At 39.9% G+C, this 27,890-nt stretch overlaps 1 protein-coding gene across 6 annotated transcripts in view; it reads left to right on the top strand.

The window, feature by feature from the left end:
* Window positions 1-3,598: 3,598 nt before the first annotated feature.
* ABL2 (ABL proto-oncogene 2, non-receptor tyrosine kinase) overlaps window positions 3,599-27,890 on the top strand; it is a 122,992-nt gene continuing 98,700 nt past the window's right edge. For 4 of the 6 annotated variants that reach the window (XM_057540949.1, XM_057540932.1, XM_057540946.1 and 1 more), the window contains exon 1: window positions 3,599-4,015. In XM_057540949.1, the coding sequence (XP_057396932.1) occupies window positions 3,859-4,015 (157 nt within the window). In that variant the 5' untranslated portion in view covers window positions 3,599-3,858. The remainder of the gene's footprint in view (window positions 4,016-27,890) is intronic. The other 2 variants (XM_057540941.1, XM_057540937.1) reach the window with 1 other exon arrangement.

The following is a 27,890-nucleotide window of genomic DNA, read 5'->3' as shown; positions in this document are numbered from 1 at the left end:
GGTATGGACCAAGTAGAGTACAGGGAAACTATTATGTCTTTATGGATAAGAAGACTGAGATTTTCCTAAGAAGGAGGCAGGATCTGAGTAGAACCCTGAATACTGTAAAGGGAGTCATTTGGGCACCATATTGGGGAGTATCTGAGTATTGCAAAAGTCAGAGTTAAAAGGAAGACATCCTCGAAATAGGCCTATTGGATAAAACATATATGCCTGCTATAGAAGGGGTGGGGATTTGAGGAACAGGAGCTGATGAACATTAGGCAATTATAATCCAGTGTATCCTTATCCTGGAAAATAATTTTGAAACATCAGGTGAAAAATTTAGACATTGTACATGATGAAGGGGAGGGGAAGCACAGTCAAAGCAATGAGAGGAAGAAGTATTTTTGTTTTAGTGAATTGGTTGGTGAGGAACCTAGAAAGAAAAGGCTAGCATCAGGAGAATCCAGCAGAGAGATGATCTGAGTCTAAATGAACACTGTATCCATATAGACATAGAGAAAGAAATATTGACTAATATGGGAGAAAATGTAAGGATGTGGCAATAGCCTGGAAATCCAGATGGGTAAAGACAGGGATCAGTGAAGCATTGCTTACCAGTTCCCTGCTTCTGGAAATAGTGGTATTACTCTGATTATAGGGAAGGTAAAGATGATGAGCATCTATGTCTTCATTGTGCCTTGTTGGTGTTGATGATGGGTTTGATTTTGGGGGTCATCCCCCGGCCACTGCTCAGGTGAGGCTGTCCCTGTGCTACTGTGCACCATCCCTGCTCCTTTTTTTCATCTGGTTTCTGCATCTGCCTGGAGTTCACAGCTGCCCTCATTTCAGCTTGAGCTAGTACTACTTGGGATTGTTTTAAATGTTTTAATCGTTTTAAATGTTTAATTGTAACTCTCAGCTGAGTCACTTGGGCTTGGTTATATTGAGATGAAATAGTGTCCCGCACCTAAGTAAGTAGGTTCTCCCTGGTCTATCAACCACCGCCCCCCCATTCTGAAAATTCCCATTTCACTTTGAAAAACATCTTCACTTACAAGATATTTGCTTTAGTCTAGGCAGGATCTTAAGACTCTATGGTAGAGGAATCTTCATATGCTAAGCAAAGGTAATATTTCACATGCAATAGTTCACATGTGCAGGTAACTGGTGATGACCAAGTGGGAATGACTAATAAAGTGATATATGATTCCACCTGTTTTTATTGGTTGATTGGTGTTTTTGTTTTTAGTTAAATAAAGGTGGCAGGTGGTGGATGGGGGCTCACATGAATAAATACTGTAGAATTTGTTCTATTATCTAAGCATATACCACTTGAAAAAAATTAGGCCTGGAAAAGCTGATGGATTTCTGAAAACATTACATTTTTTGTACTAATAGTGAGTGCTTGTATGATGCTTTTTATATGCCAAATACTGTTTTAAGTGCTTTATGTATATTACCCAATTTAATTCTCACAACAGCCCTGTGAGGTAGGTACTGTTGCTATCATCATCACTTCACAGATGAGGAACTGATGCACAAAGAGGTTAAATATTTGTCTAAGAGCAAACAAATATTGAGCCCAGTTTTGACCTCAAGCACTTAAGTGCCTCCCTTAACCACTGCACTATACTACACTTACCCATTACATACTATGAAAGTAGAGAAGCCAGACCATTATCCCCCAGATTAAATTCTCTCAGATAATAAAAATCAAACAACAAACCAAATCATGGCTCTATGACCACCTTTATCCCTTGTCAATGATTTTTTTCCCCCAGTAGTTGCAACACTTCAGGAATTAAAAGAAAAAAACAAAGTATTTTAAACACAGGAAAACTTTGATCCAAATGGAAAATTCATATTGTATCCAGTGCTAAAGCATAATGTCTCTGTTCCCGTTTGCTGGGCAATTTCAGTTATTTCTGGTCATACCCTGGATGGCAACGGAATAATTTCAGAGCACTTTTTTTTTTTTTTAAATGAGTTTGCTTCTTTTTTTTTTTTTAATTTTATTTATTTATTTATTTATTATTTTTGGCTGTGTTGGGTCTTCGCCTCTGTGCGAGGGCTTTCTCCAGTTGCGGAGAGTGGGGGCCACTCTTCATCGCGGTGCGCGGGTCTCTCACTGTCGCGGCCTCTCCCGTTGCGGAGCACAGGCTCCAGACGCGCAGGCTCAGCAGTTGTGGCTCACGGGTCCAGTTGCTCCGTGGCATGTGGGATCTTCCCAGACCAGGGCTCGAACCCGTGTCCCCTGCATTGGCAGGCAGATTCTCAACCACTGCGCCACCAGGGAAGCCCCTCAGAGCACTTTTATAGTAGTGAGTATTAATGGTTCATCTAAGGTCAGCCCAGTTCTATGAAAGACATGTAAAGGAGAGCTGTATCCACCTTTTTCCCTGAAAATTATCTTCCGAATGGTTGTTTTGTTGCTTCTTTGCAATGGTTCCCACATCCTCTGCTTTAAAGCAAATTTTCAGTGTGGTACCTCCAATAGTTGATACTTTTTATAAAGGAAATAGGGAAGCTAAATGAATAGCTAAAGAACAATTATCAAGTTCTTTGAGAATGTAAAAAACTGGATCAATATTAACATGCAAGAATGATCAGTAGGGGGGAGATGATAAGTGAATATTTATACATATATATGTATGTGTGCGTGCATTAAAAACATTTCTCTTCTGCCTGAGTCACTGTCTTTAGATAACATAAGTTAAAGATAAGTTCTCACTCAGAAACAGGGTCAAAGGTAGTTTTATTTTTCTCCTTTGTCATCAAAGGAGACCTGACCACGTGCACTATATATAAAGCATGCCGGTAGGAAGATTAGCTTTACTGTCAAGCAATGTAAGGGTAACCGAAACACACGTGGTTACACGGTAAAGGAGTTAAAGAGGAATTCATGGTAATATAATATGAGGAACCGGATCATAACTGCTTCTCCAATGAGACTGTAGAGTGCAGACAACCGAGGCGAGTGCAACTTAACATTATGAAATAGTTTCAAAAAATTACAATGAAATAATGTACGTTTTTATTATCTTCATGTAAATTTGATATCATTTACTTTTGACTGTAGGTCGGCTTGGTGACGAGGGTATTTAAAGGAATTCTCCGGGGCATTTTAGGGAGCCTCACCTGGATGGCAAGCACCAAACGCCTTGTGCTTTTCTGTCCCAACCGTGCCTGCTAAAGAGCGAGCTGTGCACCTGGGGCGCTCAGCGCAACTGATTGATTTGACAGGTGGAGGTGGGACAGGGAAGGCTTTAGACCGACCAACCCTAAAAAAGGCGGTAGCATGTAGAACCGAACGTGGGAGGGGTTGGCTAAGGCGGATTCGGATGTGGGAGGCTGAGGTGCCGCGAACGAACCGAAGGGCCGAAAGACTTGAAGCAGCGGTAGACGTGCCAGTGAGGTAGGTACGGGGGCTGCGGGGGGCGGGGGCGAACCCACCCTCGGAAGAGAAGGGGGCGCGCGGTCGAGCCAGGGCCGGGGCGGGGCGGGGCGGGGCGGGGCCGCCGGGAAGCCCTCCCTCCGAGTAGCGGAGGTGACTGGTCGGGTGGGAGGCGGGAGACGCTCTGTCCCACGCTCTGCCAGTGCTCGGTGGTTTAAAGATGGCGGCGGAGGCGGCGGCAGCGTTGAGGGCGCGGAGCCGCGGGATGGGGAGGGAAAAGGAGAATCTGTGAGGCGTCGAGAGGCAGCGCGGCGGCTGCTGTGAGGAGTCGGGTGCGGAGACGCCGGTGGCCGGACCGCTCAGGGCCGGGGCCTCGACTGGGAAGGAGAGGCCGGAGCAAGCGCCTGGAGCCCGAGGCCGGAGCCGAGGAGGAATGTGACCAGGGGTCGGCGGGGGCGCGGGAGTACGCAAGTGCAGGGATGGGGCAGCAGGTGGGCCGCGTCGGGGAGGCTCCGGGGCTTCAGCAGTCGCAACCCCGCGGGATCCGGGGCAGCAGCGCAGCCAGGCCCTCCAGCCGCAGGCGGGACCTGGCGGGGCGCACCGCAGAGGCCGGCTTCAATATCTTCACCCAGCATGGTGAGTGTGTCCGGGAGCCGGCGTGAGGGCGTGGGGGAGGCTGGAGGTGGGGTTGGGTCGGGGTGGGAGGCAGACAGGCAGCCCTAGGGGCTCGAGGGGTGGAGGGGTGCCCAAGAGTGGGGGCGGAATCTGCTGCCATCTGGGCCAGTCACGGGAGGCGAGTCACACCCCTCCCCCCCTCCCGTCTCCAGCCTGGCTGGCAGCTCCCGGGGGCGGAGGAGGAAAGAGAAGTGGTCTTAGGGACCTTGGATGGACAGTCTTCTGCACTGGGTGGGACACGACTGTGCGGCTCGGGGAAGACGGTGGATAGTGTCCTCAGGGGAGAGAAGGATGAAGGGAGGTGTGAGCTCAGTCCAGGTGTTAGTATAAATTGGTTGTTAGCGAAGGGAGCGTGAGTTGTGCCTCGAGGGATTGGGAAATAGGAACTGACTCTCAGCAGGTAGTGGCCTAGGAAGTATCTACGTATAACTCAGGCAATGAGCAGTGTCAGGATAGTGAACAGTGCCCTGAAGTACCCTTTTATGGGAAAGATAAGGGTAGTATCTTAGCACTTTGAATTTCTTTTTTTTTTTTTCAAACTGGAAATGAAGGGCTTTGCCAAACCATCCTCTGTTCTGCTCTTTTGAGTAGGACACATTTCTGAGATGGCTGGCAGGGGTTAGAGGTTGGTGGGCATCGTTAGGACTTTGGATACGAACAAGAGTTTTTCTCCCTACCAGGTGTGCATATATATATATACACACACACACACATACATACTTACATCCTCTATATGGTCTGGAACCTATTACTTTGGCCTCATTATCAAGGTGTTTTTAAAACAGTTGTCTCCAGACTCGTGATCACGTACCCCAAGAATTTATGTATCTTTATTACTGTATTAATGTGTAACTTAGAAATGTACACAGAAACAGAATTTAAGAAAGGATGAGATGAAAAAATAAATACAACAAGAGTTCTAATAAATTTTTTCCTGCAGCTCAGTGGATCCTTTTGCACTTCCTCTGAGCTGCACCCACACCACTTTTGAGGCCACTTGTCTAGAGGAAGGAAGAATGGAGAAGGGGGGAAAAAACCAAAATTAACCTTCATGGAGTTGAGAATACCCTAAGACCTGAGAGAGGCTGAAGAGATAGATGTGACTTCTGTATAAAGGACTGGATAGTTGAGGTTGGATGAGAGGTAGCAAACTGGACTTTAACTGAAGAGGCATGTGGAAAATAATAAAAGATAAAAGAGGGTATTCTATACTGCATAGTGTAGGGAAGACAAGGAAGGAAAAGAAGTGTGAACTATTCCTTAGAAATGGAGTTCTGGAGGAAGTTAAGACAAATGATAGTATGCAGAGAAAGAGATGAACCTTAGAAGCTGTGGCTTCTAGGTGAGTCGTATCAGAGTTCTGGACTTGGACTTTGTGAACAACCTGAGTTTCCTAATGGAAGCGATAGAGGTGATTTGGGCCATTCAGGAGTTACGTGTCTACTCTTAAAGATGTGAGTGAGATTCTCTTCCAGGTATATAAACGTTTTATGAAGGTGCCGTATAAGTTAGTCTGTATCGAAATCACTTCCTGAAACATAGGAGCAAAGAATGGGTAGTCTTCAGGGAAGAAATGATCCAAGTAGCTTTGCTTTGTGGGAAGTGTTAGTTATGTATTAAACTTGGCCCAGTAGGTAATAGTGATCCTCTTCCTCTAGCATCTATTCAGGACGTAAGATTTTCTGAGAAGGAGGAGGTCATGAAGAATGGAATAGGAGGAGATTTTGAAGGATGAATAGGATTTGGATCTATGGAGCAAGAAAAAGAGGGCAGGCTGTGCAGGAGAAACAACTTAAGTGTGAACAACTGAAAGGAACGTAATTTGTTGATGGAATAGTGAGGAGAGACATCTGTCATGAGTGAAGCAAATCCTCTAGGAGTGAATCCTAGAGCAAAAATTGCAAGAATCAAGTTCTGGTCTTGGCTCCACCTGGCTGGGTGATTTAGTCACTTACCATCTTTGGGTTTCTTTATGTGTTAAATGTTGGATTGGATGATCTCTAAGGTACCATCTGACTCTAAGATGTTATGATTCTACTGATAATTGAGAAGCAGTGGGAAGAAAACTTTGAATACGTTGGGTTATGGGCTGGGTTATTGAAAATGTGGCAGAGGAGTTTATATCCATTTACCTGATTGGTTAGTTTATAGGCTATGTAAAGAAACCCAGGTGTGAGGTGCTGAAAGACTTGGCCTTGAGTGGAGGCAATGGAAACAGGTGGGGTGAGTTTGAGGGATATTTCATGCATTCAACAAAGAAAAGTTTTTTGAGCACCTATTATGTACTGGGCCCTGGGGATGTTGCTGTGAGTATAACAAGGCCCCTGTCCTTGTGGAACTTAAGGATTTTATGATTTGGTTTAGAGGATGAAAGAAGAGAGGATGACTTTGGAATACTTAGGAGCCATTCTGCCTGGATTTGAAACCTGGCTTGACTGCTTATTATCTTTGTGACCCTGGATAAGTTATTTAACCTTTTTGTGCCTTGGATTCTTCATTTGTAAAATGGGGATAATAAGAATACCTGGTAATAATAGTACCTAGATTAATGAGTTAATATGTACAAGGCACTTAGAATAGTGCCTGGCATGTAGTAAGGGCTAAATATGTGTTGGCCCCGGCCATTACTACTACTACCACTACTACTACTATTATCAAAAATAGGGATGAGTCAAAGATAATAAGTTTTGAAATTGGCTGTGTTGACAAGTTTGGAAGTTAGAAGCTGATTGAAAGGATGGGAATAGGGTAAGTTTGTTGCCAAAGACTAGTATGTAAAGAATAGAATTGGCAAATAATATAGGAAACAAAGGTTAAGTGAGTACTGTTTTTAGACAGATGGGTGTTTATAAACTTCTATAGCTCAGATTTTCTCAACCTTGGCAGTTATTGACATTTTGGGGTGAGTCGTTCTTTGTTGTGGGGGTCTGTCCTATACTTTTTAAGATGTTTAGCAGCATCCTTGGCTTCTGCTCACTAGATGCCAGTAGCACCCCTTTCTGGCAAACTACCCCCCCCCCCAGTTGTAACAACCAGAAATGTTTTCAGACATTGCTAGATTGCCCCTAGGTGAGAACCACTGCTTAGAAACACATGATAAATTCTGGTTTGAATGAATAAATTCAACTAGATTCAGAAGCTTCTCAGTGGACCTGTTTGACATTTACACAAAAAACCAGGCAACTAGTGTACAAGTCACTGTCTTGAGTTTCAGTATTGAGGTATTAGCACATAATTTCATATACGAAAGTTAGGTCTGACTGTTGAGTTTACATGTAGGTTTATTTTTTTTTAAATATTTATGTATGTATGTATGTATGTATGTATGTATGTCTGTGTTGGGTCTTCGTTTCTGTGCGAGGGCTTTCTCCAGTTGCGGCAAGTGGGGGCCACTCTTCATCGCGGTGCGCGGGCCTCTCACTATCGCGGCCTCTCTTGTTGCGGAGCACAGGCTCCAGACGCGCAGGCTCAGTAATTGTGGCTCACGGGCCTAGTTGCTCCGCGGCATGTGGGATCTTCCCAGACCAGGGCTCGAACCCGTGTCCCCTGCGTTGGCAGGCAGATTCTCAACCACTGCGCCACCAGGGAAGCCCTACATGTAGGTTTAAATATAGATTAAATGTTGTACGTAGTCAGTAAAAATGTATGTACGTTACAGAAATGGGTTTATCAGAGTCCATGATTTTTCTTCTGTAGATAAAAGAAATGGTGTTTTCTCATTGAAAATGAGAATTTTTTTTATTAATATGTAAGTTGTTATAATAATTTGCTTTGCCAAAAATGCCTTTTGTGAATGTAATTTAGAAGGAATGAAAATAATTGGGCTGTTTTTTGGTATGAAAAAGGTGAGTGCTGTGTGATTTTTCTGAAATCTGCTATTGAACCTTTTTGGTGAGCTGATGTTTTGTGACTAGTAATCTAGGGTTGAATACCTCGTCTTTTTAATATCTGACATACATTACAGCAGTTGAGTGATTTCACTTCAACTTTATTTTTTTTTTATTTTTTATTTTTTTAAGCATCTTTATTGAAGTATAATTGCCTTACAATAGTGTGTTAGCTTCTGCTTTATAACAAAGTGAATCAGTTATACATATACAATATGTTCCCATTTCTCTTCCCTCTTGCATCTCCCTCCCTCCCACCCTCCCCATCCCACCCCTCTAGGTGGTCACAAAGCACCGAGCTGATCTCCCTGTGCTATGCGGCTGCTTCCCACTAGTTATCTATTTTACATTTGGTAGTGTATATATGTCCATGACACTCTCTTACCCTGTCACATCTCACCCCACCCCCTCCCCTTCACTTCAACTTTATTTCCTTCTCTCACTTATTTGCTGTAAATGCTATTAAAAATTAACCTTAAATTGTGAAGTTTTGAGTAATAAAACTTTTCCCTTAAACTCATCAGTTTAAGTGGTCTGATTTCTTTATTTAGGATTTGTAGTTCGTGTTTTAGTCTTTGCAGAATGAAAGATGTCGGCACCACAGGTTGAAAATGATACTGTAGAAAAGAACAGGAAGGCTGTTGCAAGGGAATTTTAATTATGGTGACCTAGTATAGTGACTACTGATTCTTATGAGAACCCGACTTTTAAAAAGAAATCAGCTGTTAGGTTTTTGTTAACCTCCAAATCTGCATGAGTTACAGGTATCTGGGTGTGTCTGTATTTTTAGAAAAGTGACAAAATAATTTGTGGTACAGATTCTTTTATCACAGCCCGATTGACAGTAAGATCCCAGGTAAGTTTTGAAGTCTGAAGTTTCTCCTTAAGGGTCTTGAGCTTGCTATAAAAAGAAAAACCAGCATCTTTCCCCCTTGCAATTACTATACTATATCTTTTTTTTTTTTCTCTTCACTCCCTCTGTCAAAATCAGTAATGATGATGGTAATACTAATTTATATTTGTGTAGTTTTTTTTTAGTTTATGAACACCTTTTATGTCCTTTATCTTATTTGATCTTTACAATTACAGTTGGCCCTTGAACAACATGGGTTTGAACTTTCAGGGTCCACTTACAGGCAGATTTTTTTCAATAAATATGTACTATAGTTTTATCGCGGTTGGTTGAATCCACAGATGACAAACCCGGATATGGAGGACCACCTGTAAAGTTATAAGAGGATTTTTGACTTCGTGGAGCGTCGGTGCCCCAACCTCCGAGTTGTTCAAGGGTCAGCTGTACTCTGAAATAGGTGGGGACAGATATTAATCTTCCCATCTTATAGATGAAGAGTTAAGAGAATTAAGTGACTTCCCAAGGGCAGATAGCTGTTAAGTTACGGGACTGAAACTCAAGCCTTTGTCTCCAAATCTTGCCATAGTGTAGAGATTTGGAGAACATGGGTTTTATTTTATTTTATTTTATTTTTTTTAAATTTTATTTATTTATTTGTTTATTTGTGGCTGTGTTGGGTCTTCGTTTCTGTGCGAGGGCTTTCTCTAGTTGCGGCGAGCGGGGGCCACTCTTCATCGCGGTGCGCGGGCCTCTTACTGTCGCGGCCTCTCTTGTTGCAGAGCACAGGCTCCAGACGCGCAGGCTCAGTAGTTGTGGCTCACGGGCCTAGTTGCTCCGCGGCATGTGGGATCCTCCCAGACCAGGGCTCGAACCCGTGTCCCCTGCACTGGCAGGCAGACTCCCAACCACTGTGCCACCAGGGAAGCCCTATTTTATTTTTTTAAATGCATTTTTAAAAAATATTTTTATTTGGTTGCATTGGGTCTTAGTTGTGGCAGGTGGGCTCCTTAGTTGTGGCATGTAAACTCTCAGTTGTGGCATGCACGTGGGATCTAGTTCCCTGACCAAGACTCGAACCCAGGGCCCCTGCACTGGGAGCGTGGAGTCTTTACCACTGTGCCACCAGGGAAGTCCCAAGAAGATGGGTTTTAAAATGAGATAGAATTGGGTTCAGATCCTGCCTTGTGTCTGACATTGGTAAGTGGTTTACACCTCCAACCTCAGCAGGTTGTTGAATTAAATGATAAAATTTTGTAAGGCTTTAAGTGCTCAATAAATAGTAGTTTTGTTGTTGTCATTGTTACTTACCTCAAGATGGTTGTGAAGATTACATGAGTCTTATGTGAAAATGTTTTGTAAACTATCTCAAACGCTGCTGTTGTCTTCACGATAGCATGCTAAAGTGTAGAATTGTCTTAGCATTTATATTTTAAGTCTCTGTTTTGTCTAAGTCTCTATTTTTCTCTGAAGTGACTCTTGATTATTAAAGGACTTTCAGAAAGCAGCAAAAAGATAGGGAAATTTTGGGGATCTGAAATCACCTTAGATCTGCCTTCCTTGAGGGTAAATGTTATCTTCTTAGGATTATTTGTTTTATGGGTCTTTCTTAATCTTTTCATACTGGTGTTTTTCTTCCTTCAAAGAAGTTGAACAAGAAACACAGGCCAAGGCATATGTAAAGTTTAGGTTGAGACCTCATTCTAAGCTGGCACATTTGTTTGCTAGTTAATATTTAATGATTTTTTATATTGTAATCTCCTTCATCTGACATCCTTTAAGAACTTTTTGTGCCTTCTTATATTATTTTTACCTCTGGTTATAAAGTTTCTTGTTAAAAGCATGTTTTAGTAGAACTTTTATATTCTTAATTTTGTGAGTCAAATTGGGCTTTTTCTCATATACTATGCGTATAAGATTTCAAAATACATAATGTTAACCTCATCAATCTTAACAGATTTCTTCTGGAATAGATAAATTTGGAGTGTCACTGTTGATACTTCACCAGATCATATAGAACCATTCTCAAACTTTAGTGTGGAAACCCAGATTGCTGGGTCCCACCCCCAAAGTTTCTTATTTAGGTCTGAGGTGGGATTAGAGAATTTGCATTTTTGACAAATTTTCAGGTGTTGCTGAATGCTGCTGGTTGGGGCCACACTTTGAGAACTGTTGGTAATGTGAGATTAAGAAGAGTGGTGGGGCTTCCCTGGTGGCGCAGTGGTTGAGAATCTGCCTGCTAATGCAGGAGACACGGGTTCGAGCCCTGGTCTGGGAAGATCCCACATGCCACGGAGCAGCTGGGCCCGTGAGCCACAGCTGCTGAGCCTGCGCGTCTGGAGCCTGTGCCCCGCAACGGGAGGGGCCGCGATAGTGAAAGGCCCGCGCACCGCGATGAAGAGCGGTCCCCGCACCGCGATGAAGAGTGGCCCCCACTTGCCGCAACTAGAGAAAGCCCTCGCACGAACCGAAGACCCAGCACAGCCAAAAATAAATAAATAAATAAATAAATAAATAAAATTAAAAAAAAAAAAAAAAAAAAAAAGAAGAGTGGTGGATCAAAAGTAATTCAAAGATTGTCAGTTGTCAGAAAACATAGTGTATTGACTCTTCTACTTAAAACTGGTTCAAAAGTCCATTTGTTGCAAGTCTAGTGTCCACATGCAGGCGTCCACTGTCTTATGCCACTTTTTTTGTGGCAGGAAGAGATGCTTTGGCCTCAACTTTTTTTTTTTTTTTTTAAATCTCTAAAAGTTCATATGTTGAAGGTGTGTTGAGAGGTGCACTTTTGAAAGAATCTTGTGTCAGGGAAAAGGGAGGTAAGACACACAGAGTTCTGCTGACAGAGTGGGCCTTAGTCACTGGAAGAAGCTGTGAAGAAATAATTGCCACTTACTGAGTGCTGTGTGCCAGGAATGTTCTAAGTACTTAATTGCAGGTTTTTTTTTCACTTAAACCCCATAAAACCTTGCTTGCTCAAATTGAAAAAGATAAGAGACCAAAGAAATTGGGATACCCATTTGTGATTCTATAGTTATGTGTGATGATGCCTAGTTACCTTTTGGGGTTTCTGTATATGTACATATGTATATGTATGTGTGTGTATATAGGAAGATTTTTAGTCTTTTTTTACCCTATCTCTCTTGAGACCAATGATGAGGGTTTCAGAATGGTAGACCAGGGTTAGATCTATATACTTACTCTGTGGCTATGGATTGAGACTTAGATATTATGGCCTAACAAACGGAGCAGTAGGCGCTCACAGTGCAATTTGAAATCTCATGGTAATGTTGAACTATTGGCTTAACCTCTAGACTTAGTATTACTAATATTTCTTATTTAAAGACTTTTATATCCCCCACTCCCTGTTGATAGATTACAACTCTCCTTTTCTCCTTGTATTGGAATCTATGTAACCACTTAAAGTGATCTATTTAGTTTATTATTGTAATATGAAACTCATAAAGACATTTCTTTTTCCTTTTTAGGTAATATGATAGAATTAAAAAAAAACTAGCAGAACACTCTAGAGTATTTCCTATGTTTCTTCAGTTATTTTACAGTAATTGCCTATGTTAATATCTCAGAGAGTTTTTAGGTATAATTTAGACAGAATTGCTGTCCAAAAGAATGATGCTGCTTAAGTAGATATTGATGAACACCCTCATGAAACAGTTAATAAACTAGTCTTGTTTTGTGTGTCTCTGTGTGGGAAGTGTGATATTTTGTATAATAACTGTTGGTTACTAATCTCTGCCTTTTTGGGTTGAGGGCATAATTTCAGTATGTAAATTTGTGGTCATTGTACTAATTAGAATGATTTCTCAGTTCAATTCTTTTCTTTTTTTTAAATAAATTATCTATTTATTTGTTTATTTTTGGCTGCATTGCGTCTTTGTTGCTGTGCACGGGCTTTCTGTAGTTGCGGCGAGCGGGGGCTACTCTTTGTTGCCGTGCGCGGGCTTCTCATTGCGGTGGCTTCTCTTGTTGTGGAGCACGGGCTCTAGGCGCACGGGCTTCAGTAGCTGTGGCTCGCGGGTTGTAGGGCACAGGCTCGGTAGTTGTGGTGCACGGGCTTTGTTGCTTCGCGGCATGTGGGATCTTCCCGGACCAGGAATCAAACCGTGTCTCCTGCGCTGGCAGGCGGATTCTTAACCACTGCGCCACCAAGGAAGTCCCAGGTCAATTATTTTCCATTGAACTTTCACTCATATAAATGCACAGATTAATGCACATTAAATATAATACTGTGACAAATTTAATTTTGGTTGCTTAAAAAAATGAGACCTATATTGAGCTTCTTCTCTGTCTTTGCTTTGTGCTGTAAATGTGCAGAGTCTATGGTGATGGTACTGCGGGCTCCTCTGTAGTGAACTCTGCCAGTATTGGCTTTTGATCCAGCAGAACACAAAGCTCAGCAGGCCCAGGCAATTTATATTCCCTGGTTTGCTTTTCCAGGGAGAGGGAGGGTTTAGAAAACCTTTCACTTGATGTGGTCAAGGTCAAAGAAAATGTTCTGTGGCTTAATATAATATACAATATGTACATATACAATTTTGTTAACATGTTTCTTTCTCTATGCTAATTCCAGCAAATTAAAATAACAATACTGAGTTAGTACTAAAGATTGCCACTTAGCATTTTGTGGTTCCAGATAATTACTAAGAAAACTTGGTAATTTTCTGAGGAAAACTTAAAAATTTTCCTAAGACTAGCAGTACTAACAGGCATAATTCGTATCACCGATCTGTTCTTATAGGAAAGAAAGGTTGACACTTGAAAGTTTTTGTTATAGTAGCTTTCTTTTATTAATGTTGAAATTTGCATTTTTTAATTGTGTAAAAATATATAAAGAGGTATCTCGATGTAAAAAAAAAAAAAAAAATCAGTACAGAAGCATGTAGATTAGCCATGAAAGTTCTCTTTGATATTCCGACCCATGATCCATATTCCCTTGTTAGAGGAAACTACTGTTCATGGTTTGATATGTTATCTTCCCAGAACTTTTTATGTATTTACATTTATGTGAGTGCACATATTAATACTTCTCTTGCCATTTCATAAATGCAAGTAAATGCATTATACTGTATGAATTTTTTCCTCCCAGATTTGTTTTTTGCATTTAATATGTCTGGAAGACCTTTCTATGCCAGGATGTGTACATTTCTCATTCTTTTCAATAGCTTTATAGTGTTCTGTGCTCTTGATATATATTTTAACCATTTTGTTTAGATTTTAACCATTTTCTTATTGACGAATATTTGTTTACAAGATTATTAAAGATCTCCTGTTTTCCTCATATTTTTTCTTGTTACCAGTTTGAACCTTTCTGAAATTTATATATACATATTTGAGGTTGGAACCAACTTAATGTTTTTCCATTGTACTAATAATTGAATAGTTCATCAATTTCCACTGCTTTGAAGAGCTGTATTTCTTATATATTTAATTCTCAAATGTCCACAGATCTTTTTAAAACTCTTTCCATTGTTCCATTCATCTTTATTTCTTCCTGCACGTTGTTAACATATTTTAATTATGATAATTGTATTATAAGCTTAAAGTGTGTATGTTTACCTGGGTAGCTCCCTATTATTGTGTAATTTTTCAAAGTTTATTTGGATGTTATTGCATATTATATCTTCTAAAGATTCTTAGGACCAGATTGTTAAGATTTAGAAATCTTGATGGGATTTTGATAGTGATTGTATTGAATTATAGGTTAATTTGAGGGTGAATTGACATTGTTGCATTATTGTGTCCTTACATCTAAGAATATGGTGTCCATTTGCCAGTCTAGGTCATCTTTGTGTCCTTAAGTAGAAGATTTTCCATTGCTTTCCCATTGTTTTTGGACATTTCTTGTTAAGCTTATTGGTGGGCTTCTTAAAATTTTTGTTGTGATCATAAGTGTAATTCTTCTGCATTACATTTCCTAATTGCTTATTGCTAGTATGTGAGTAGTGATTTTTGTTTGTCAGTCTTGGGTCTGGTTGCCTTACTGTATTCGTATTGCATCTAATCATTTTCCCTTTAATTCTCTTTCTAGGAAGGCAACCAGATTTTCTGTAGTAGTAACTTTCTGCCAACATTTTTATTTTCTTAAAACTGATATTCCTAGAGGCCTTTTTTTAAAAATAAGGATTATTTTGGAAGAGTTTTAAGCTGTTATTACTATTCATTCTTTTTTTTTTTTTTTTTTTAAGGATTTTCTTATTTATTTATTTATTTATTTATTTATTTTTGGCTGTGTTGGGTCTTCGGTTCGTGCGAGGGCTTTCTCCAGTTGCGGCAAGCGGGGGCCACTCTTCATCGCGGTGCGGGGACCGCTCTTCATCGCGGTGCGCGGGCCTTTCTCTATCGCGGCCCCTCCCGTCGCGGGGCACAGGCTCCAGACGCGCAGGCTCAGCAATTGTGGCTCACGGGCCCAGCTGCTCCGTGGCATGTGGGATCTTCCCAGACCAGGGCTCGAACCCGTGTCCCCTGCATTAGCAGGCAGATTCTCAACCACTGCGCCACCAGGGAAGCCCTACTATTCATTCTTTATCACACTTCTGTGCTGTAAGGCGTTTGGTTGGAGGAGGCATGGTGGAAGTAGGAGTGGGTTGCAGGGAGAGAGAGACCGTCTATCCTTTTTCTTAATGAATTCTGGTTACTATTATTGGTGGTAACAATAAATGTTTTGTCCATTTATTTTCTACAAAATAGCTAAGGTATATATAGTACATATATCTAAAGTATATATATAATAGGTGTGTATATATACACATAAATATCATATATATGTTATTAAGTGTACCTTCAGAGAAATTGCCTGGTATATTTTAATACGGCAACTAGAGAAATTGTTTCTCTACATTTTGCATTAAGAAGTGTCATTATTGGTGACTAGCATCTAGAATAAAGCATACAATTTATGTTTTTGCACTGAGGGGAATATTAAGTTTGGTAAATACATTCCTAATGTTGACAATTCATAGTCACAGTGCTACATCAGTAGTTGAGACCTGTGAACACTGATTTTTGGTAAACGTAAACCTTTTAGCTATGAAAAAAGATGTATTCTGTGGATACTATAGAGGAGTTCCGGATTCTCTCCAGATAGCATCTGGACTTGTGTTTAGCTTCTGAATCAATATATATATTTTTAACTATGCTGATAATCCATTAGCTAACTCTAAGACCAGATTCAGTGCAGAATGATTAATTCTGTGAAACTGAGAATTAACTTTAAGGAGGTATGAAGAAAGAATATTTTCTTTTATAAAAATGTATATTTATCAGAAGTTAAGTTCCTGATACCAATAAACTCTGGTCTATTCTTCAGAAATAGAAATAAAATGTGAAGAAAGCATTTTTTTAAAAAAAGGAAGTATTTCAAACTTACAGAAAAGTAGAGCACATAACAGAATGTCCAGGTACCCGCCACCCAGATTTGACAAATGTTCATGTTATGTCACATTTTTAAAAAAAGAAAGAAAACACTATAGAGACAGTTGAATACCCTTTGCAGACCTTCTCAAACCCATTCTTCTCCCTTCCTATCCTGAGTATAACGCTACCCTGATGGTGTTTATCCTTCCCTTCTGCGTAGTTGCATTTTATTCCACTTGTAATTATCTGTAGAGAGTGTGTGTGGGGCAGGCGCCAGTTTGTAGCTTTGTATGTTTGAAAGACTTACATAAATTCTATGCCAGATGTATCATCTTGCAACTTTCTCTTTCTATTCTGTGTGTTTCTGAGATATATCCATTTGAAATAATATAGTTCAGTATTCCACTGTGTAACTATACCACAGTTTATTCAGAATTTTTCATATTGATGGTGGGTTGTTTCCAGTTTTTCATAAAATAGGTGCTATTTGCTCTGACCAGAAAACTCTTTATAGCTATTTTTATCAGAGATGTATGTGGAGAGTTTATAAATAGTCAAATAATATGACAGATTTGAAATGGGAAAAAAAAGAAAGCAGCCCTGTCCCTTTCCTAGGTTGGCACTGTCCAGTACGGCACCTTCTAGCCACAGGTGACTATTCAGCAGATGTCCTTTGTCCTCATTGAGAGGAGCTGTGTTAAAATACGCACTACATTTCAAAAACCCAGTATGAAAAAAGAATGTAAAATGTCACATTCATGTTTTTATGTTGATTACATGTTGACACGATAATGTTTTAGATACGTCAGATTAAATAGATTTTTTAAAAAATAAATGTATTTATTTATTTATTTATTTTTGGCTGTGTTGGGTCTTTGCTGCGCATGGGCTTTCTCTAGTTGCGGCGAGCGGGGGCTACTTTTCGTTGCTGCGCGTGGGCTTCTCACTGCGGTGGCTTCTCTTGTTGCGGAGCACGGGCTCTAGACCTGCGGGCTTCAGTAGTTGTGGCTCGCAGGCTCTAGAGCGCAGGCTCAGTAGTTGTGGCGCACGGGGTTAGTTGCCCCATGGCATGTGAGATCTTCCCGGACCAGGGGTCGAACCCGTGTCCCTTGCATTGGCAGGTGATTCTTAACCACTGCGCCACCCGGGAAGTCCCTAGAATAGATTGTTAAAATTAATTTTACGGATTAAAAAATTTAACCTAGCATCCAGAATATGTAAAATGACATATTTTTGCTCACATTTGTGGCTTGCATTTCTGTTGGACAGTTCTGCTTTAAATGGTAAGCTCTATGAGAGCAGGAACTTGATCTTGTTCACCACTGGAGTCCCTGTACCTTTAACAGTGACAGGCACAAAGTTGACCCTCAATAAATTTAAATTAATTGATACATTCAACAAGAGAAGGTATTTTTTGCATTGTTCACTTAGGAATATTATACCTGGCATGTTACAGTGCAGAGTTTATTCCATAGAGGTGCTTTGAGTTTTCTTTGCAGTTACTGATTGGAAAAAAGTTACTTTAAATTTGGCTTTATTATCCAGTGTATGTTTTTCCTTTTACTACCCTATTTTTAGCTTAACTGCACTTTTAAGTCTTAGGATTTCATAATGTGTTCATTCTGTCTTTATCATTATATTTTTCATTTTCTATTTTATTCTGTTATTAATCCTGCTGTTTGGGAAAATTCTAATGGATTTGTAAGTTCTTTGATCTAATTATTTCAAGTTATCTGTTTCTTGAAATTACTAGCTGTCTTCAAAGAGAAAAGTCATCTTGGCCATGGGCTGTGTCAAGATGGCTTTAGCTCTGGCAAATTTTCTACCACACTCTTACTTTTTCAAGTCTGAGGTCATGCTTATCCTTTTATGTTTATCTGTTTATTCTTTTTTCTTGGCATCATATTAAATCTTTTTATTTTAAAAATTCTTCCTCTTTTTTTGTCTTCCAGTTTATTGGGATATAATTAACATATAACCTTATCTAAGTTTAAGGTACACAACTGTTGATTTGACACATTTATGTATTGCAGTGTGATTACCATCATAGCAATTAACTGACACTTCCATCAAGTCACATAATTACCATTTCTTTTTTGTGGTGAAAACATGTAATATCTACTCTTTTAGCAACTTTCAAATACACAGTATTGGTATTATTAGTTATAATCACCATGCACTATATTAGATCTTCAAAACTTGTTAATCTTATAACTGGAAGTTTGTACCCTTTGACCAGTGTCTCCCCATTTCCGCCACTTCTTAGGCCCTGTTAACCACCACTCTCCTCTCTTGCTTCTCTGAGTTTAGCTTTTTTAGATTCCACATATAAGTGATATCATACAGTATTTGCCTTTTTTCTGTCAGACTTATTTCACTTAGCATAATGCTCTCCAGGTTCATCCAAGTTGTTGCAAATGGCAGGATTTCTTCTTTCTCATGGCTGAATAATATTCCAGTGTGTGTGTGTGTGTATGTGTATCTCTCCCATCTTCTTTATCCATTCATCTCTTGATGGACACTTAGGTTGTGTCCTATCTTGGCTATTGTGAATAATGCTTAGTGAACGTGGGAATGCAGATATTCCTTCAAGATGCTGTTTTCATTTCCTTTGGGTATAAACCCAGAAGTCGGATCACTGTTCATATGGTAGTTCTATTTTTAGGTTTTTGAGGAACGTCCATACTGTTTTCTGTGGTGGCTGCACCAATTTACATTCCCACCAACAGTGCAGGAGGGTTCCCTTCTCTCCACACCCTTGCCTGCCAACCCTATCTCTTTTTTTTTTTTTTTTTTTTTTTTTAGAGAGATTATTTATTTATTTATTTATTTATTTTTGGCTGTGCTGGGTCTTCGGTTCGTGCGAGGGCTTTCTCTAGTTGCGGCAAGTGGGGGCCACTCTTCATCGCGGTGCGGGGACCGCTCTTCATCGCGGTGCGCGGGCCTTTCACTATCGCGGCCCCTCCCGTTGCGGGGCACAGGCTCCAGACGCGCAGGCTCAGCAGCTGTGGCTCACGGGCCCAGCTGCTCCATGGCATGTGGGATCTTCCCAGACCAGGGCTCGAACCCGTGTCTCCTGCATTAGCAGGCAGATTCTCAACCACTGCGCCACCAGGGAAGCCCCCTATCTCTTTTTTTTTAAATGATAGCCATTCTAACCAGCATGGGGTGATATCTCTTCATAGTTTTGATTTGCATTTCCCTTGTGGTTAGTGATGTTGAGCACCTTTTCATGTACCTGTTGGTCATTTGTGTGTCTTCTTTGGAAAAATGTCTATTCAGATTCTCTGCCCATTTTTAACTTATTTTTCTTTTTGTCTTTCTTACATTTTTGGCCACACCGCGCGGCTTGCGGGATCTTAGTTCCCCGACCAGGGATTGAACTGGAGCCCTCAGCGGTGAAAGCGCGAAGTTCTAACCAGTGGACCGCCAGGGAATTCCCTGCCCATTTTTTAACTGAATTGTTTTTGTGTTATTGAGTTGTATAAAATTCTTCCTCTTAAAGCTTAAGAGCTTGGTAGGTAGATGTTTGAGGAGGAGTCTGTCTTAAGTGATTATTTCTCAGTCTTTATATCATATACCAACTGTCTTTGGTTTTTGCTTTTCCTTCTTGTTCAGGAAATTTTGACTATTTTCCTGGTTTCCACATTATTTACCTTTTCTATTTCCTCTGTTGTCCTTATATTTATAGATTAATTCTCATTGATCTTTTTTCTATCGCTCACCATTGGTTTCTTACTATTATAAAGTTTCATCACATTTATTTTTGATTTACTTGTGTTGAACTCTTACTCTGCTGTAGTCGATTCTTCTGTCTTAGCAGTTTTCTGTGGGTAATATGTGTGAGTAGGGCTCTTGGTTACAAGTAGGAGAGACCAACTCCAGATTATTTAATACCTAGAAAATTTATATGGAGACAGTGGAGGCTCAAGAACAGGAATGCAGCTAGGCTGGCCCAGAAACAGGATGTGGAAGGCTGCTAAAAACTCAGGCAATATTTATTTTCTGTCTCTTGTTTTGGCTTCTGTTTGCTCACTTTATTCTTCTCTCTTAGACATTTAAACCATACTTTCCTTTTTTTTTTTTTTTTTTGGTAATCTCTTCTCTGACCAAAAGGATGGTCTATATTCAACTTTAATTTCTTAGTCTCAGTTCCAGATTCCCAGGAGAGTAGCTGTGATTGGTGGTCAGATCACCTCCATAATATTGACATTTTGGGTTGAATGGTTCTTTGGGTGAGTTGTCCTGTGCATTGTAGGGTGTTTAGCAGGATTGTTGGCCCCTGTCAACTAAATGCCAGTAGCGCTCACCTTCTAACTGTAACAACCAAAAAATGTCTCTAGATATTGCTAAAATCCCCTTGGAGATAAAATCACCCCTGGTTGAGAACCACTGATCTAGAATGTATTTAGCTGCTCTGGGCCTACCACTGTGTGAGACTGATGTTTCAGGAGAGTCTTTGCGAGCTAGGCAGGTACTCAAAATGCTTTAAGTATTTTCAGTTTTTTGTAGCAACTATAAATTAACACTGTTTTTCAATATTTTTAGGTGTTCCTTTTTAAAATAATTTTTTCTTATTTAAAGTATTTGACATTAACATGTTTCTTATTAAAATATTCAACTGGAGGGACTTCCCTGGTGGCACAATGGTTAAGAATCTGCCTGCCAGTGCAGGGGACACGGGTTCAATCCCTGGTCCGGGACGATCCCACATGCTGCGGAGCAACTAAGCCCGCGAGCCACAACTACTGAGCCTGTGCTCTAGAGCCCAAGAGCCACAACTACTGAGCCCATGCTCCACAACTACTGAAGCCCGTGCACTTAGAGCCCATGCTCTGCAGCAAGAGAAGCCACCACAATGAGAAGCCCGTGCACCGCAACAAAGATTAGCCCCCGCTCGACACAACTAGAGAAAGCCTGCATGCAGCGACAAAGACCCAATGCAGCCAAAAATAAATAAATTTAAAAAATAAATAAATAAAAAAATAAAATCTTCAACTGGAGTTGTAGTGCTTACCATTTTTGGCCATCTCCCTGAATCTCTAAATTTTTCAATCTGCTACAGGTTTATATTTTTTTTCCTTGAGGGTGAGTGTATGTATATGTGACGGTATTGGTTGTTTTAAGATAAAATTTATGACTTCGGTAGGCAGACAGACAGAGGTATAAAAATTTAGAACTGGAAGAGACCTTAGAAATTATGTATTCTGGGACTTCACTGGTGGGCCACTGGTTAAGACTTCACCTTCCAATGCAGGGGGTGCTGGTTGCATCCCTGGTCGGGGAGCTGAGATCCCACATGCCTCGTGGCCAAAAAACCAAAACATGAAACAGAAGCAATATTATAACAAATTCAATAAAGACTTTAAAAATGGTCCACATCAAAAAAACTCTTAAAAAAGAAATTATGTATTCTGATACACTTTTTTCTTTTGTTTTTTTTGGCTGTGCTGCACGGCTTGCCGGATCTTAGTTCCCTGACCAGGGATTGAACCCCAGGTGCTTGGCAGTGAAAGCACGGAGTCCTAAGCACTGGACTGCCAGGGAATTCCCAGTATTCTGGTACCCTTGATTTACAGATGAATAAACTAATGCTTAGGCAGATGAAACAAGTTGATCACGGACACATAGCTTAGTAGTAGAGCACAGAAAGATTAGAGTCTAACTTTTATTATTTTTCTAGGTTTAGTTTCTAGTTACCTTTGGTGCCCAATTTTTGCTTTTGGTAGTATTACTTATGTAGTAATACTTATTCAGCATTTATATGTTAAAGTCTACTTCAGGTGTTATCTCATTTAGTCCTTGGCAAATAAATGATGAAAATGGTCTCACAATAAGACATGTCTAACTCTAAACATTTTGCTCTTAACCATTGTGCTTTAGCAGTATAATAGCATTGGGAAAGGATTGGATGCTGTGTCCTGGACACTTTATTCTACCCTATCACCTAATCCTCAACACAACCCCAGAAGCTATATATATTTCCTGGTTTTACAGATGAAGATGTTTAGCTAAGAGAGAGTAAGTCTTCTACCTTAAGGCCACATAACTAGTAGGAAGTAGAGCTTGACTTAAGTTTTGTGGTTTTCCCATTTGTGCTCTACCTAGGGGGAGATGTTCTGCAGTGATGCTCCACTGTCTTCCCAAAGCTTTCATGGTAATAAAATAGAAGGAAAAATACAATATAACATATACAATTCACTTAAGGATTAATAAATATTACCATTTTATTTTGAGACTAGCCTTCATGTACTTGTTTTGTGCCTTCTTAGATATTTGTTATTTTATTTATTCTTTGGCCACGCCGTGCGGCATGTGAGATCTTAGTTCCCTGACCAGGGATCAAACCCCCACCCCCTGCATTGGGAGTATGGGGTCTTAGTCAGTGGACCACCAGGGAAGTCCCCTTAGATATTTTTTAGAATTGAATTTAAAAGAAATACTAATAAAAGATAGCTAGATAATTACTATTAACAGGAAAATATTTCTTTAAAAAAATATATTTAAGAGATTACTGATCTACCAGGAATGACTTTGTGTTTGTTCCCTAATCTTGATGTAAACAGATTTTTCACACTTGCAATTCTTGAAGCTTTTGGGTTTTATTTGAGTGCTTTTAATTATAACATCAGTCAGTGCCATTTATAAGCATGCTGTTAATAGCTATGGACTCTGGTGTTAGACTGTGTGGATTTAGATCCTGGATTAAATTTATGATTTAGTATACCAATATCTTGACATAGGTAGAAAATAAATAATTTGCATGGGAATACATAATTTCTAAGGTCTCTTAGGGTTCTGAATTTTTTATATGTGTCTGTTTCCTCATCTGTAAAATAGTCATGCTAATAGTACCTGCCTCATAGAGCTGTGAGAATTAAATAAATACTACATGTAAAATTCCCAGAGGGTGCGTGGTGAGTGGTAAGTACTCAAAAAGTGATAGCTATTAATGTTTTTTTAAAGTTGCCTTTCTAACATTTTTATTGGTTAATGTACTTAACAATTATGGTAGCATTAAGGCTGAGATAATTTTGAGACCTTAATACAAGATAGTATATTGTATTTAGGCTTCTTCTGTCCCTTGGTTTAATTGCCAGATTTCAGTGCTTCTGGATATATAGGTAAGTGTAATGTATAGTTTTATTTTATTTTGGTACAGTTATCAGCATTTTGATTGGTATTTCTAGCACTTCACTTAGGTAGATCAAAGTCTTTCTTTTCCCTCTCACAAAGGGCACTTTGAAATCATCCTGAAATACCTTGCCATTCATATGAATAGAAAAGTTAGTTGTAGGGGCCTTAAGAAAAAAAAGGAGGGGGCGGGGAATGGTGAACCAGTGGCGCTAACTCCAGTGGAAGCGTGTGTTGTATGTGTGTACACTGGAGATCATGACACTCCGTCGGTAGGAGTCATGGTATGTCTGGGCCTCATGGAAACTGGAGCTAGTAAGCCATTAGAAATTAAGACTGCATGCTCCATCTTTCTCTTTTAGGGGCTGCAAGGTTTTGGCATCGTTTTTTGCTCTGTATATCTGTTCAGTTTTCCTTTCTTCCAGCTGGCTTTCTCGGTTTCAGCTTGTAGTACATGGAGTGTAATGGCTGCTCAGTTTCTTTATCATGATAACTCTCAGTGTATTCTTTTGGCATTTATCCCTGCTGCTAAATGGCTCAGTCTTTTTCTCTTGTAAAATTTAAATCATTTATTTATTTATTGAATGCTCAGTACCTTTGAATAGTTCAAAAATCAAATGGTATAGGGACTTCCCTGGTGGCACAGTGGTTAAGAATCCGCCTGCCGATGCAGGGGACACGGGTTCGATCCCTGGTCCAGGAAGATCCCACATGCTGTGGAGCAGCAAAGCCCGTGCACCACAACTACTGAGCCTGCGCTCTAGAGCCCACAAGCCACAACTACTGAGCCCGCGTGCCACAACTACTGAAGCCTGCACGCCTAGAGCCCGTGCTCTGCAACAAGAGAAGCCACCACAATGAGCAGCCCGCGCACCGCAACAAAGAGTAGCCCCCACTCGCCACAACTAGAGAAAGCCCACGCACAGCAACGAAGACCCAATGCAGCCAAAAATAAATAAATTAAAAAAGAAAAATTTCTTAAAAAAAAAAAATCAATGGTACAGAAGTGTTTCTGCCATCCCCTTTCCCTGGCCACTCAAATTTTGGCAATCCAAATCACCAGTTTCTTATGTATACTTCCAGATAAGTGTGTGTGTGTATATGTACACATATATATATACACACATACATACATATATGCATGTGTATCCCCCCAGTCTTTTTTTTTTTTGGAGAACAATGGAAGCATATATACTGTTTTGCACCTCGCTTTTTTTTTTCCCACTTAATTTATCTTGGAGATTCTTCCATGTTAGTAAGTAAAGAACTTGCTTTTCTTTTTTTTAATGCGTGACATTTCATTGTATGGATGAATTATATAATTAGGTTGTTTCAAACAGTGCTGTAGTGAAAAATCTTATGTATCATTTGAAACATGTGCTAGGTATAGCTGTAGAATAAATGCCTTGAATTGGAATTGCTGACAGAAAGGATATAAGGATTTCAAAATAGCCATTTATTGAATAAACTATGTTTATTCACCTTTTTGTATAGTAAAATCCTGTGTGCATTTGATTCTGTTTCTGGATTTTCTGTTCTTTCTGTTGATTTGCCTAATTATGTGCCAGTACCACACTGTTTTAATGTATTTTTATAATGTGTGGTATAAATAAGAATATATAGACTTTTGTGCTAAAGAATGGTGGTTAAGAATATGTAGGCTTTGTGCTGAACTGCCTTGCTTTAAATCTTCACTTCCTTAGCTGTGTGATCTTGGGCAAGTTACTTAACATCCCTATAATTCAGTGTCCTTATTTGTAAAATGGAGATGATAATACCTATCTAATAAGGTTGTTATTAGGAGTAAATGAATAAATTTATATAAAGTGCTTAGAAATAGTGTTTGGCATGTAATTAGTGCTTTATAGGTATTAGCTCTTTGTTGTTGCTGCCATCCAGTAGGACTAGTTCATTTCCATTTATTTTCAGAATATTCCTGGCTATGCCTGCTTGCTTATTTTTTATATTAACTTTAGAATCAGTTGGTTTGTCTAGTTAGGTTATAGGTTGATAACAATAGCTCCCCACCCCAATCTTAGTGGATTAACACATCACAAGTTTGTCACTCATACTACCTGTTCAGTGTAGATCAGTGTGTTGGAGGAGGGGGTTTTGGCAGAGGTGGGAGAGGGATTCTGCCTATCTTTTGTCACCCAGAGACCCAGGCTGTTAGTCTTACACCATCATTCTAGAATGCTGGCGGTTGCGTTGCAGAGGGAAAGAGTACTAGTGGAAACTTTAAAAACCAGAAGAGATGTTTGGCATCACATCATGTCAAGGGGATGGGGAAGGTGCCGTTTTGCTATGAGCCTGGGAGGGCAGCTAGAAATATTTGATGGAGAGCAGTAATGACTACCTTAAGTTTGCTCTGCTGGTTGCTAAATATTGGGTCATTCTTTGTGTTGTATGCAACACACTAACCCCCTCCCTTAGAGAGAAGACCCAAATTTCTATCTAGTAACTATGTTGAGCTCAAACTCTAGAATCTCTGAATCTGTCAGATTCAGAGGAGGTTCCTTTAGGCCCAGAGAGCTGTGAATGAAACAGATGTTATCAGCTGGACTATTAGAAGAGCATCCTATTAGTATCTTCTCAGGCTCCTTGGTGGTTGTGGGAGTAGAGATATGAAAGGAACTTCCACTTTCAACTCTACATATGTCTATATTATTTGAAAAAAAAATTTTTTTTACAGTTAGCAGGTGTTGTGTAAAGAGAAATATCTTAAGACAACCTACCACAAAAGAATCCTCTTATCTCCTATTTACACTAAATTAAATAATGTATAATAAGTGGCACAGCCAGAGCTGGACTGTAATGTAAGACTTACTTTAGCCCACTGTGCTTTCCAGTATACCAAGCTGCCTCTCTTAATTCATGAGCTTCTGTGTTATAGCTTTCTTTTTTTAAAGACTATTTTAATTAATTATTTATTTATTTTCTTATATTTTTTTGGCTGCATCGGGTCTTAGTTGCAGCATGCGGGATCTTCGTTGAGGCGTGTGGGATCTTTCGTTGCGTGCGGGTTTCTCTCTAGTTGTGGCCTGCGGGTTTTCTCTCTTTAGTTGTGGTGCGTGGGCTCCAGAGCGTGTGGGCTCTGTAGTTTTGCGGCATGCGGGCTCTCTCGTTGAGGCGCGGGAGCTCAGTAGTTGTGGTGTGGCATGTGGGATCTTAGTTCCCAACTAGGGATCGAACCCGTGTCCTCTGCATTGGAAGGCAGATTCTTTACCACTGGACCACCAGAGAAGTCCCTAGCTTTCTAACAATAATATAAATGCAGGGTTTTTTGTTACTTGCAATGAATATAGAAAGAGAAAAAGCAGTTTACTTTGAGGAGGATAATTTTTGGGAAAATAATGGAAGTGAAGAATGATCTAAGGTCTAAGGAGGACCTCAGTGAGAGGACAGTCTGTACTAATATGGAGGGTGATGGTGCATGTTAACTGGCTTCTAACTTGAAGATCTTTCCTGGAGTATTTTGTTTTATTTTATTTATTTATTTATTTATTAAAATTTTATTTATTTATTTATTTATTTATTTATTTATTTTTGGCTGTGTTGGGTCTTCGTTTTTTCTATGCGAGGGCTTCCTCTAGTTGCGGCGAGCCGGGGCCACTCTTCATCGCGGTGCGCGGGCCTCTCACCATCGCGGCCTCTCTTGTTGCGGAGCACAGGCTCCAGACGCACAGGCTCAGCAATTGTGGCTCATGGGCCTAGTTGCTCCGCGGCATGTGGGATCTTCCCAGACCAGGGCTCGAACCCGTGTCCCCTGCATTGACAGGCAGACTCTCAACCACTGCGCCACCAGGGAAGCCCTATTTTATTTATTTTTGATCACTGAGTTTTGAGGGGACAGCTTGCAAAGCTAACAGAAGAATGGCCGGCCAAGTGTGAAATGTTTGTTTTTTGTATTATTTGTACAAGTATAAAATGTTTATTACAAAGATCTTGCCTCATCTTTAAACTAGAAAAAGGGGGAAAAAGCCGTATATTTACTACTCGTTTCTTTCATTTCTTTAAGGGGAAAGGGAAAGAATTAATTTTTTCTTATTACAAAAGTGGTATATTTCATCATAGAAAAAAAAGAACATAAGCAAAAAGTAAAACAAACCCCAAACCCATCTTCCTGTTTGGGGACAACAATCATTAAAGTTCTCGTGTGTAACCTTTTAAACCCTCTTTTCATAGTTTGTGTTGTTAATCAAAAAGTATATAAAACATACATGCAATTTTTGTTAACTATCTTTTTTTCACTTCATATATTTTGAAACTTTGTAAATCTTAAAGGAGAAAGGGGTTTTTTTTTTTTTGGTCCTCTTAGAACTTCTTTTGCATTTATTCCTCCTCACATTATTTAACACCCATACTTTTGTCTTACACTTTTGTTATTCCTGTTTCCTTAGTTAGATAAGTTCTTCATTGAAGGCTTCTGTATTCTTCATTCTTCTGAGCTCATTATTAAGTTTATTTAAGGACAGGATACATTAATGGGAGAGATTGTAGGGAAGAAAGCAGAAGACATTTCAGAAATTATTTCAGGGTACAGATCAGTCACTAATTCAGTCCAGCATTGCTTAATTTGCTGATATAACCG

The sequence above is a fragment of the Balaenoptera acutorostrata genome, chromosome 1, assembly GCF_949987535.1.
Source record: "Balaenoptera acutorostrata chromosome 1, mBalAcu1.1, whole genome shotgun sequence".
Classification (NCBI taxonomy): domain Eukaryota; kingdom Metazoa; phylum Chordata; class Mammalia; order Artiodactyla; family Balaenopteridae; genus Balaenoptera; species Balaenoptera acutorostrata.
The sequence above is the reverse complement of the archived record's forward strand: the minus strand, read 5'-3'. Positions and strand labels throughout refer to the sequence as shown.